General features: G+C 52.7%; 1 protein-coding gene across 1 annotated transcript in view; it reads left to right on the forward strand.

Annotated features, from left to right (window-relative positions):
• dctn1b (dynactin 1b) overlaps positions 1 to 12,640 on the forward strand; it is an 18,707-nt gene that overhangs the window by 3,188 nt on the left and 2,879 nt on the right. The window contains 17 exon segments of the mRNA XM_060052769.1: positions 119 to 558; positions 1,107 to 1,311; positions 1,694 to 1,772; positions 2,218 to 2,377; positions 3,733 to 3,837; positions 4,717 to 4,908; positions 5,572 to 5,688; positions 5,899 to 6,051; positions 6,868 to 7,028; positions 7,282 to 7,450; positions 7,880 to 7,948; positions 8,774 to 8,986; positions 9,603 to 9,764; positions 10,214 to 10,345; positions 10,792 to 10,920; positions 11,577 to 11,719; positions 12,313 to 12,470. Of these exon segments, the coding sequence (XP_059908752.1) occupies positions 119 to 558; positions 1,107 to 1,311; positions 1,694 to 1,772; positions 2,218 to 2,377; positions 3,733 to 3,837; positions 4,717 to 4,908; positions 5,572 to 5,688; positions 5,899 to 6,051; positions 6,868 to 7,028; positions 7,282 to 7,450; positions 7,880 to 7,948; positions 8,774 to 8,986; positions 9,603 to 9,764; positions 10,214 to 10,345; positions 10,792 to 10,920; positions 11,577 to 11,719; positions 12,313 to 12,470 (2,787 nt within the window).

Consider the following 12,640-nt stretch of genomic DNA (forward strand, 5'->3'; position numbering starts at 1 on the left):
GTGTACAAAGTGTGTTGTTCTTAGTGTGTACAAAGTGTGTCGTTCTTGGTGCTTGATGAGGTTGGATCTCATAATTGGTTTGATCTAACTTGGTTTTTCACAAGATGAGCACGTTAAATATTCAGTGTATACATTTATCTAAGATACATTCTGCTGAGCTGGTGTGGTGTGTGTGTCTATGCAGAGTCTGTGTTTGTGTGTGTGTGTGTGTGTGTGTGTGTGTGCAGAGTGTGTGTGTCTGTGCGCGCGTGTGTTTGCCAGCGTGTGCTTGTGTGTCAAACCACCCCGCGGTTCGTCCTAACGCCGCCCGCCCTCACGCCCACCCTGACCCCCCCACCCGTGACCTCTGACCCCGCCCAGGAGGAGGAGTCTCTGCGGGGGCAGGTCAAGGACCTGCAGGAGAAGCTGGAGACGCTGATGATGAAGCGGGCGGAGGACAAGGCCAAGCTGAAGGAGCTGGAGAAGCACAAGATCCAGCTGGAGCAGCTGCAGGAATGGAGGAGCAAGATGCAGGAGCAGCAGGCCGACCTCCAGAGGCAGCTCAAGGACGCCAAGAAGGTCAGGGGGAGCAGGGGGAGGGAGGAGAGAGGGGGGAGAGAGAGAGGGGGTGAGAGAGGAGGGAGGAGGAGGAGGAGGAGGAGGAGGGGGAGGAGGAGAGAGGAGGGAGGAGGAGGAGAGAGGATGGAGGTGGAGAGAGGGGGGAGCAGGAGGAGGAGGGAGGAGGAGGTGGAGAGAGGGAGGAGGGGAGAGAGGGGGGTGAGAGGAGGGAGGAGGAGGGGGAGGAAGTTGAGGAGGAGGAGAGAGGATGGAGGTGGAGGCAGGGGGGAGGAGGAGGTGGAGGAGACGGGGAGGAGAGAGGAGGGATGAGGTTGAGAGATGGGTAGAGAAGATGGTGGTGGAGGGGATGATGAAGGGAGGAGATGTGGGGAATAGAGGGAGGAGGAGAGGGGAGGTTAAGAGGTGGAGCTGGAGGATGGAGGTGTTGGAGGAGGAAGTGATCGTAGAGGGGAAGTACGGGCGGATGGAGAGACCTCCAGATCTCCCCGCCACGTGACCCAGCTCCTCCGGGGCCTCACGCGGGGGGGGGGGTCCTCCTCTCTCTGCAGGAGGCCAAGGAGGCGCAGGAGGCCAAGGAGCGCTACGTGGAGGAGATGTCGGACACGGCGGACGCCATCGAGATGGCCACGCTGGACAAGGAGATGGCGGAGGAGCGGGCCGAGTCCCTGCAGATGGAGGCCGACTCCCTGAAGGAGAAGGTGGACGAGCTGTCCATGGACCTGGAGCTCCTCAAGCACGAGATCGAGGAGAAAGGTGCGGCTCCTGGGGGGGGCACTGGTCCCCGGTGGGCCCCTCCCAGGGGGGGTTCCACGAGGTGTGAGGGCGTGGTCAAACGCTGCCCACGTCACTCTCGCTGGCGCCAGGCTGCGAGCCAATAGGAATCCACCGCTCTGGAATAGCGGTTTCAGCCGGAAGTGGCAGAGATCATGTTTTTCACACAGAATATGTCTGCCGAATATCAACTTTATACGTTAAAAATTACACAAATCGGTTATCCGACTCTTTGCGAGAACCAAATGGAGCCGTTTTCAACCAATAAGTTATGGGGAGGACTTGCACTTTGAGGAACAGGTAGGGGCCAGGGGACGTTGTGCTCGAGGACTTCATGTCTTGCTTTGTCTCCTTCCTCCGTCAGGCTCCGACGGAGCGGCTTCCAGTTACCACGTCAAACAGCTGGAAGAGCAAAATGGCCGACTGAAAGAAGCACTGGTCAGGTGGGAATCTGTCTGTCTGTCTGTCTGTCTGTCTGTCTGTCTGTCTGTCTGTCTGTCTGTCTGTCTGTCTGTTTGTGCGTGTGTGTGTGTGTGTGTGTGTGTGTGCGTTTTGGGTGTAAAGATCCATACGTGTTACTGTGTGGAACGTTATGTGCGTTTATTTGTGTGTGTGTGTACGCCTGTGCGTGTGTTTGTGTGTGTGCTTGCGTGTGCTCGTGCGTATTTGCACGTGCGTGTCTGTGTGTGTGCGTGCCGTGCACATGTGCATTGGTGTGTTTGTCTGTGTGTGTGCTTGCGTCTGGGTTGGTGCCTGTGTGTGTGTTTGTCTGTGTGTGTGCTTGTGTCTGGGTGTGTACGTGTGTGTGTGTGTGTGCATGTCTGTGCGTTTGTGCTTGCATTTGCGTGCGTGTGTAACCCTAGCGTCTCCCCTCCCCCCCCCCCCCAGGATGCGGGACCTGTCTGCGTCGGAGAAGCAGGAGCATGTGAAGATGCAGAAGCAGGTGGAGAGGAAGAGCGGGGAGCTGGAGGTGCTGCGCGGCCAGAAGGAGAAGCTCCAGGAGGAGGTGAAGGGCGCCGACAAGACCGTGGACGAGCTCAAGGAGCAGGTGAGCGGCCCCCGGTCCTGAGGCGGTCGCCATGACGACCGGGGGCATCCCAGAGAGAGATGTCTGAATCGGATACGTGGGAATGTCTTCAAAGTGTATTTGACATTTAAATCAGGGCATTTAGCAGAAGCTTTCGTCAAAAGCATCTTACAATGAGTACATTTGTCAGAAGAAAGAAAAAACAATAATTGATCGCTGTCGGTGCAGTGAGGATGTGACAAAACTGACAATTGCTAGGTTAAACCATTCCCTGTATACAACAAAATAGATAAGATAAGATGCTACTTAACTATTTTTAAGTGCAAGGCCGTCCAACATACAGTAAGTGCGTAAAAGTGGTGGGTTGGGGGGGGGGGGGGGGGGGTAGGGGATATGGGTGGAGGCTATACATAGAACTCTGAGCAAGTGAGTCTTGACTCACTTGCTCAACAATGACTGAAGGTACATTTGAATGGTGGTGATGGAGGACAGGTGGTGGTGGTGGTGGTGTTGGTGGTGGTGTTGATGGTGTTGATGGTGGTGGTGATGGTGGTGGTGGTGGTGGTGATGGTGATGGTGGTGGTGGTGGAGGACAGGTGGTGGTGGTGGTGGTGTTGGTGGTGGTGATGATGGTGGTGGTGGTGGTGGTGATGGTGGTGGTGGTGGTGGTGATGGTGGTGGTGGTGGTGTTGATGGTGGTGGTGATGGTGGTGATGGTGGTGGTGATGATGGTGGTGGTGGTGATGGTGGTGGTGGTGATGGTGGTGGTGATGGTGATGGTGGTGGTGGTGATGGTGGTGGTGGAGCCAGCGGTGGTGGTGGAGGTGGTTGTGACGGGGGTGGTGGCGGCGGCGGAGGCAGCGCTGGTGGTTGTGACGGGGGTGGCGGCGGCGGAGGCAGCGCTGGTGGTTGTGATGGGGGTGGCGGCGGCGGAGGCAGCGCTGGTGGTTGTGACGGGGGTGGCGGCGGCGGAGGCAGCGCTGGTGGTTGTGACGGGGGTGGCGGCGGCGGAGGCAGCGCTGGTGGTTGTGACGGGGGTGGCGGCGGCGGAGGCAGCGCTGGTGGTTGTGATGGGGGTGGTGGTGGTGGTGGAGCCAGCGGTGGTGGTGGAGGTGGTTGTGACGGGGGTGGCGGCGGCGGAGGCAGCGCTGGTGGTTGTGATGGGGGTGGTGGTGGTGGTGGAGCCAGCGGTGGTGGTGGTGGAGGTGGTTGTGACGGGGGCGGCGGCGGCGGAGGCAGCGCTGGTGGTTGTGACGGGGGTGGCGGCGGCGGAGGCAGCGCTGGTGGTTGTGACGGGGGTGGCGGCGGCGGAGGCAGCGCTGGTGGTTGTGACGGGGGTTGTGGTGGTGGTGCTAGTTGTGATGGTGTGTCGGCAGGTGGATGCTGCTCTGGGGGCGGAGGAGATGGTGGAGACCCTGACGGAGCGGAACCTGGACCTGGAGGAGAAGGTCCGCGAGCTGAGGGAGACTGTGGTGGACCTGGTGGGTGCACACCTTCATCACACACACCTTCATCACACACACCTTCGTCTACACACACCTTCGTCTTCATCTACACACACCTTCATCTGCACACACCTTCATCACACACACCTTCGTCTACACACACCTTCGTCTTCGTCTACACACACCTTCATCTGCACACACCTTCATCGCACACACCTTCGTCTACACACACCTTCGTCTACACACACCTTCACATTCATCTACACACACCTTCGTCTACACACACCTTCGTCTACACACAGCTTTGTCTACACACACCTTCGTCTGCACACAGCTTCGTCTACACACACCTTCGACTACACACACCTTCACATTCATCTACACACACCTTCATCTACACACACAACTTCGTCTACACACACATCCTCGTCTTCAGCTACACACACATTTGTCTTCATCTACACACACCTTCATCTTCATCTACACACACCTTCGTCTTCAGAAACCTTCATATGTATTTACCATACATTAATTTAGTATCATTGAATTGGTTGGTTGAGTGAGTACAATGAGTTTAAATTAAAATATATGCCAGTATTAGACTTTATATTCTAATCTATACATATATATATATTAGCATATACTGAATATATATTCGTTTCATATTGTCATCATAAAATGATTAACATTTGTTAGCTAATGTTTAGCGGTTGTTAGCTAGGTTTTTAACCAATTTAAGCCATTATTTTTGGTTTGTTGGCTAATGTTTACCGTTGCCGCACAGATTTTAGAAAGATAACCATAAACAGAACATCAGGTAAGATTTGACAACATTTTAAGTTCAATGGCAAAAAAATATATATATTGACGTCAAAGGCGGGTCTTCAGCTGACTGACAGTCTCTCCGGCCAATAGGAGGCGATCAACGAGATGAACGACGAGCTGCAGGAGAACGCCCGGGAGACGGAGCTGGAGCTGCGGGAGATGCTGGACCTGGGCGGCGCCCGCGTGCGCGAGGCGGAGAAGAGGGTGGAGGCGGCCCAGGAGACGGTCGCCGACTACCAGCAGACCATCCAGAAGTACCGCGAGCTCACGGCACACCTGCAGGTACGCTCCGCCGCCACCAGGGGGAGGTTTTAAATCCTGTACTCTCGCCTTGTTTCGCCTTGAGGATAGAGGGAGGGGGTACGAATAGTGTTGGGGGTAGGGATAGTGTTATAGGTAGGGTGTTGAACTAGGGTTAAACAAAAGGCTCTGGTTTCAATCCTCAGTGTCTTTCAGTCTAAAGGCTTAGTTATGGTTCCACGTCGACGCGACGCAAGTGGGTTTACGGACCCAAGTACGTCCTTGCGGACCCTCCTTGCGTCCCTCGCAAGGGCCTGACGTGCGCCTCCTGAAAATGTTAACCTTGCGTCGAGGCGACGCAGCAGCAAGGGCTGTGATTGGTCCGCTCACTAAAACCCGACGCAGAACCAAATCAGGTTCACGACTGCGTTTCGTTGCGTTGCGTCAATCTCCAACCATAACTCCACCTTAACGTGTCTGAGTCACTGAAAGTCGGCTAAACAGTATATTGCGCTTCATCTTTTCTTTTTACCGTTTATCTTATGGTATCTACCTGTACATCGACCCATCTGTATAACTTCAACTCCCTTTAGCTATCTATTTTCAATAATGAATTTGAATGAACATGAAAACGGGACATTTTCAATGTAACCTGTTGATGTAACCTGCTGTGTGACCTGACATATTGCCGGTGTGTCTGGACAGGAAGTGAACCGGGAGCTGACCAGCCAACAGGAAGCGTCCGCAGAGCTCCAGCAGGATCCGCCCGCCGAGCTCTTCGACTTCAAGATCAAATTCGCGGAAACCAAGGCCTACGCAAAGGTCCGCAGGACACCCACTTCCTGCCAAATACTGAGCCCAACACAGACATCTAAGAATACCTCAGCTGTGTGTGTGTGTAGTTGACCTGTGCCGTGTGTGTGTGTGTGTGTGTGTGTGTGTGTGTGTGTGTGTGTGTGTGTGTGTGTGTGTGTGTGTGTGTGTGTGTGTGTGTGTGTGTGTGTGTGTGTGTGTGTGTGTGTGTGTGTCCAGGCCATCGAGATGGAGCTGAGGAAGATGGAGGTGTCCCAGGCCAGCCGGCAGGTGTCTCTGCTCACCGCCTTCATGCCGGAGTCCTTCCTGCGGCACGGCGGCGACCACGACTGCATCCTGGTGCTGCTGCTCATCCCCAGGCTCACCTGCAAGGTCAGCCACCACAACAACAACAACACCACAACAACAACAACAACATCACAACAACAACACCACAACATCACAACAACATCACAACAACCCCGCAACATCACAACAACAACACCAACAACCCCACAACAACACCACAACATCACAACAACAACAAAAACGACAACATCACAACAACAACACCAACAACCCCACAACAACACCACAACATCACAACAACAACAAAAACAACAACATCACAACAACAGCACCACAACAACAACACCACAACAACAACAATAACAACAACAACATCACAACAACACCACAAAAACACCACAACATAACAACAACAACAATTACAACAACACCACAACAACAATAACAACATCACAACATTAACAACAACATCACAACAACAACACCACAACAACAGCACTATAACAACAACCCAACTCAACAACACTACAACAACAACACCACAACTACAACACCATAACAACAATGCCACAACAACATAATTGTCTGATGTTATGACCTGTATACATGTCTCTCATGGCTGTCTCTCTGTCTGGCTACCTGTCTCTCCACCTCTCTGTCTCTCTACCTGTCTGTCTCTCTACCTGCCCTTCTGTCTCTCCGCCTGTCGGTCTGTCTCTCTACCTGTCTGTCTGACCCCCTGTGTGTGTGTGTGTGTGTGCGTGTGCGTGTGCGTGTCCGTGTGTCCGACCGTGTGTGTGTATGTATGTGTGTGTGTCTGTGTGTCCGACCGTGTGTGTGTCTGTGTGTCCGACCGTGTGTGTGTGTGTGTGTGTCCGGTGTGTGCGTGTGTGTGTGTAGGCTGAGCTGGTGGGCAGACAGGCTCTGGAGAAGTTTGACCTGAACGAGGGCAGCCTGGGGCGGACGGGGCTGAGGGGCGCCGTGGGGGAGCAGCTGAGCTTCGCCGCGGGCCTGGTCTACTCTCTGGGCCTGCTGCAGGCCACGCTACACAAGTACCAACAGTACGTACCTCCACCTGCACCACCTACACCTCCATCACTCTAACACCATCACCACCACCTTGACTACTCTCTGGGCCTGCTGCAGGCCACGCTACACAAGTACCAACAGTATGAACCTCCCTCCACCTACACCACCTCTACCACTGCCACACAGAAAACACAGATAAATCGGTGTGTGTGTGTGTGTGTGTGTGTGTGTGTGTGTGTGTGTGTGTGTGTGTGTGTGTGTGTGTGCGCGCGCGCGCGCGTGCAGGGCTCTGGGCCAGTGCAGTGTGGAGGTCTACAAGAGGATCGGCTCTCTGTACCAGGAGATGAGCGTTCACGAGCGCTCCCTGGACTTCCTGATCGACCTGCTGCACAAAGACCAGCTGGACGAGACGGTCAACGTGGAGGCACTGACCCGCGCCATCAAATACTACCAGGTATATTTATTTTCATATATATATTTATTTATTTTCATATATATATATATTGTAGGGTGTGGGCCTGTGGGATTTCCACTCCACCAAGGTGAATAGACAATACCGACACAACACAAAAAGCAGGTTCAACTTGTGTTTTTTCACCTCGTAAACACAACCAGGGTGGGAAAAGGGTCATCCACCTCCTTTATGATCCAGTCCTCTCTTGCTAGCCCCAGCTCTGGCTTGTGGTAGCCTGCTCTCCCTTTCAACTGCAAGCACTCCAGCTTAATGGCCTTCAGGCCTGCCTCGTTAACTGGAGGAAGTCCATGTATGGCTTGGGGGTGGAGCCACTAGGTTGCCAGACCTATCACTCCCCTCACTTCTCCCTGGCGTCTGCCACAATATACTGTATTTATGTATACACATTATGTATTTTGTCCCTCCCAGCACCTGTACAGCATCCACCTGGCGGACCAGAGTGAGGACTGCAGCGTGCAGCTCGCCGACCACATCAAGGTAGGTCACCTCTGGTTCAACTAACCTCTACATTAATGACCTGTATCTAGAAACGCACAAACTAACCCCTACATTAATGACCTGTATCTAGAAACACACAAACTAACCTCTACATTAATGACCTGTATCTAGAAACGCACAAACTAACCTCTACATTAATGACCTGTATCTAGAAACACACAAACTAACCCCTACATTAATGACCTGTATCTAGAAACGCACAAACTAAACTCTACATTAATGACCTGTATCTAGAAACGCACAAACTAAACTCTACATTAAATTACCTGTATCTAGAAATGGACAAACTAAACTTGTTGACCTGTATCTAGAACTACACAAACTACCCTCTAGCTCAATGACCTGTATCTAGAAATACACAAACTCACACTTTGGATAACCAACAGCTGATATTAATAATAATAAGCGTTGCTCAAGCGTAAAGGCGGCTGAATGGGTCAGAGTGTATGAAAACAGAAGGGATGTTGGCACCGCCCCCCTCCTCCTGTTACGTCCATCGTGGCCCCTGGCTGTGTGGCCCCTGGCTGTGGGGCCCCTGGTTGTGTGGACCCTGGTTGAGTGGCCCCTGGCTGTGGGGCCCCTGGCTGTGGGGCCCCTGGCTGTGGGGCCCCTGGCTGTGTGGCCCCTGGTTGAGTGGCCCCTGGCTGTGTGGCCCCTGGCTGTGGGGCCCCTGGCTGTGGGGCCCCTGGCTGTGGGGCCCCTGGCTCTGTGGCCCCTGGCTGTGTGGCCCCTGGGTGTGTGGCCCCTGGCTGTGTGGCCCCTGGGTGTGTGTAACCCCTGGCTCCCCCCCGGGCCCCCCTCCAGTTCACCCAGAGCGCTCTGGACTGCATGGCGGTGGAGGTGGGCCGTCTGCGGGCCTTCCTGCACGCGGGCCAGGAGAAGACGGACCTGGCCGGCCTGCTGCGCGACCTGGAGACGTCCTGCAGCGACGTGCGGCAGTTCTGCAAGAAGATCCGCCGCCGCATGCCGGGCACCGAGGCCCCGGGGATCCCCGCCGCGCTCTGCTTCGGGCCGCAGGTAACCGTGACGACGAGGTGATGGGGCGAACCCAACCCGTTTCTGTAAACTAACCGTGTCAGGGGTCGGAGATTAGTGGAGAGACGATGGAGATATTTGCAGATTTTCTTTTGTTATTTAAAAATATTAATAATTTGGTCTCGTCTCCCTTGAGTGAGTTTTTTGATCTCAATGGTAATAACAAAAATCAAATAAAAAATTATTTAAAATGTTTTAAAGGAAACCTACTATTAATCACTTAGTTTTGGGCGATGCGCATATATTCACTGGGCGTCGACCCCAGAGCAGATGCAGATGGGGAAGGAGACACCATGTAAGACGTTGGGCTCCACAGACTTTTTCGGAAGCATCGCATCAATGTACATTTAGATTTACATTTAGGACATTAAGAAGACGCTTTTATCCAAAGCGACTTACAATAAGTACATTTGTCAGAAGAATGTGAAACAATACATGGCTGTTGGTACGGTAAGGCTGTTCATATAACCAAGTGCAAAGCACTAACAATCACTAGGTTAACCCATTCCCCGTACGCAATAAAGATAGCTAGAAATGATGTCCAGGAGACGGAGGAAGAGACGGTAGGAACCTTGGTGACGCTGGAGTGTGTTCCCAGGTGTCGGACACGCTGTCGGACTGCAGGAAGCACCTGACCTGGGTGGTGGCGGTGCTGCAGGAGGTGGCGGCGGCGGGCGCCCAGATGATCGCCCCCCTCGGGGAGCAGGAGGGGCTGGCCGCCGTCAAGATGGAGGACGTGGCCTTCAAGGCTGGGGAGCAGGTGAGCTCACCTGTGATTAGCACACCTGTAACAAACACAGCTGTAACGCACACCTGTTACAAGATCACCTGTAACCCACGTACACCTGTAACACATAACAGGTGTGACACACACTTGTAACAAGCACCCCTGTCACGAGCATGTACACCTGTAACGAGCACACACCTGGTCTCGCACACCTGTTACACACACACACACACACCAGTACATACACACCTGTGATACACTAACACCTGTAAAACACACACGACCAGGTCAGATGACCTCACCTGGTCACGTGATGACCTCACCTGGTCACGTGATGACCTCACCTTATAAGACGACTCACCTGGTTTCCCGATGACCTTATTTGGTCAGATGTTAAATATATTACACACTTAGTTCTCTAAAGCCGGATGGATCTGGGTCGGAGCAGCTGTGTCCTAACGGTGTTGTGGTTTGTGTTCCAGATCTACGGCACCCAGGGGGCCAGTCCCTACGACTACCTGCGGCAGTCCTGCGGTATTGTCATAGCAACCATGAACAAGATGGCCACCGCCATGCAGGAAGGGGAGTTCGACTCGGAGAAACCCCAGAGTCAGGTGAAGCAGCGACAACTGGGTGGAATTGAGTTTGATCCTAAAAAGTGGATAATGGCACACGTTTATATAAAATAACGCTTACTGATAAAACCTCGGATTGGAATGGATTTATGCAAAGTTACCCTTTGCATGAATTTGCATAAAATGCAACCTTTTTTAGGTGGCCTTTTAAGATCTGGCTAGGGACAACAGATGGAAATTAGCATTTGCAGCTAACTATGGCTTATTTACAGAAAGAAACTTGTTTGTCAATCAATGAGCATTGATCCTAAATAACTAAATAAATACAATAAAATAGACTTCAGAATGCGCCCTGCTTGGGTAATGTTGTCAGAGAAGCACCCGGAAAACTTATTTGACGTTTGTTGCATTAAACCATTGCAGTGTGTGTATGTGTGTAACTATATACTATCTAACGCTGCGTGCCGCGTGTGTGTTGGGCGCAGATCCCCCCGCCGGTGGAGCTGCGTGCGGCCGCGCTCCGGGCTGAGATCACAGACGCAGAGGGTCTGGGTCTGAAGCTGGAGGACCGGGAGACCAGCATCAAGGAGCTGAAGAAGTCCCTGAAGATCAAGGTGAGGGAGAGAGACTGACCTGGAGTCAGTGAGTAGTCAACACACGGCCCTGGATACAGAGCAGGTGAGGGAGAGAGACTGACCTGGAGTCAGTGAGTAGTCAACGTACGGCCCTGGATACAGAGCAGGTGAGGGAGAGAGACTGACCTGGAGTCAGTGAGTAGTCAACGTACGGCCCTGGATACAGAGCAGGTGAGGGAGAGAGACTGACCTGGAGTCAGTGAGTAGTCAACGTACGGCCCTGGATACAGACCAGGTGAGGGGGAGAGACTGACCTGGAGTCAGATCTTGTCATAACATCCTGGGGGAACGACCCTTGATACAGGGCAGGAGAGCATAGCGCTAGCTCACTCTAGAGCTAGTGCTAGCTCACTCTAGAGCTAGCGCTAGCCCACTTTCGATATAACTTTAGCTTTATTTTGCATGTTGAATGTTTTGTTGCTTTGTCATTTTTCGTAGAACGCGACTCAGGTCAAAAAGGCAAAGAAGAAATGAAACTTCATAAGCTTTTCTCAAATTTATATTTCAAGTATTGTTCTTTTCCGCTTGGCTCAAACGAGCAGTTGTGAAATCCTGACCTGCCGTCCCTATGAATGAGGTTAGCTTCAGGTTGCATGCTGGGAAATGTAGTCTTAACTGGGGCGTGTCATGTAAAGGGGGAGGAGCTGAGCGAGGCCAGCGTGCGTCTCAGCCTGCTGGAGAAGAAGCTGGACAGCTCGTCTAAAGACGCAGACGAACGCGTGGAGAAGATCCAGACCCGGCTGGACGACACCCAGACCCTCCTCAAGAAGAAGGAGAAGTAAGACCACGTCCTGAGCTCTTAGGTTTAGTCCTAGTAAGACCACATGCTGATCTATATTAGGTTCAGTCCTAGTTAGACCACGTCCTGAGCTCTTAGGTTCAGTCATAGTAAGACCACATGCTGATCTATATTAGGTTCAGTCCTAGTTAGACCACGTCCCGGCCTCTTAGGTTCAGTCATAGTTAGACCACATGCTGATCTATATTAGGTTCAGTCCTAGTTAGACCACGTCCTGAGCTGTTAGGTTCAGTCCTTGTTAGACCCGATCATGACCTGGTTAAGGTTTAGTCCTAGTATGACCACATTCTGAGTCAGGCCTAGCCCCAGTGAGACGTGATCAGGACCTAGTTTAAGTTTAGTCTGAGACAGATCTGAATCATAATGGGTTTAGTACCAGTGACACCAGATATGAACAGTAATGGGTTTGGTCCTAGTGACACACCAGACCCTGAACTAGTTTCAGGATCTGGGATTTTCTGGATCAGGATCTTTCAATTTAGTTTTCGACAGATAAGACAACATTCGATAATGTAATAATAATAACAACCAGAGTCCAGTGTGCGAGTCTGAACCAGTTGTCGTGGCGACAGGGATTTCGAGGAGACCATGGACGCCCTGCAGGCCGACATCGACCAGCTGGAGGCGGAGAAGGCGGAGCTGAAGCTGAGGATCAGCAGCCAATCGAAGGAGGGCCAGCGGGGGACCTCCCCCTCGGGGATCGCCTCGCTGGTGGCGGGGGCGGCAGGAGGTGGGTGATCCGAGGGGGGTGGGTGGTCCGAGGGTGGACACCACAGGACCTGTTCATGTATGGCTCTGTGTGTATAATACCACCGGGTACTTTATCCTTACTCACATGGATTATACATGGATAGAGTTCACTAGACTGGCCGATCTACTGACCAACTCTCTCTCTCTCTC

This window comes from Gadus macrocephalus, chromosome 5 (assembly GCF_031168955.1).
Source record: "Gadus macrocephalus chromosome 5, ASM3116895v1".
NCBI classification, from domain to species: Eukaryota; Metazoa; Chordata; class Actinopteri; order Gadiformes; family Gadidae; genus Gadus; species Gadus macrocephalus.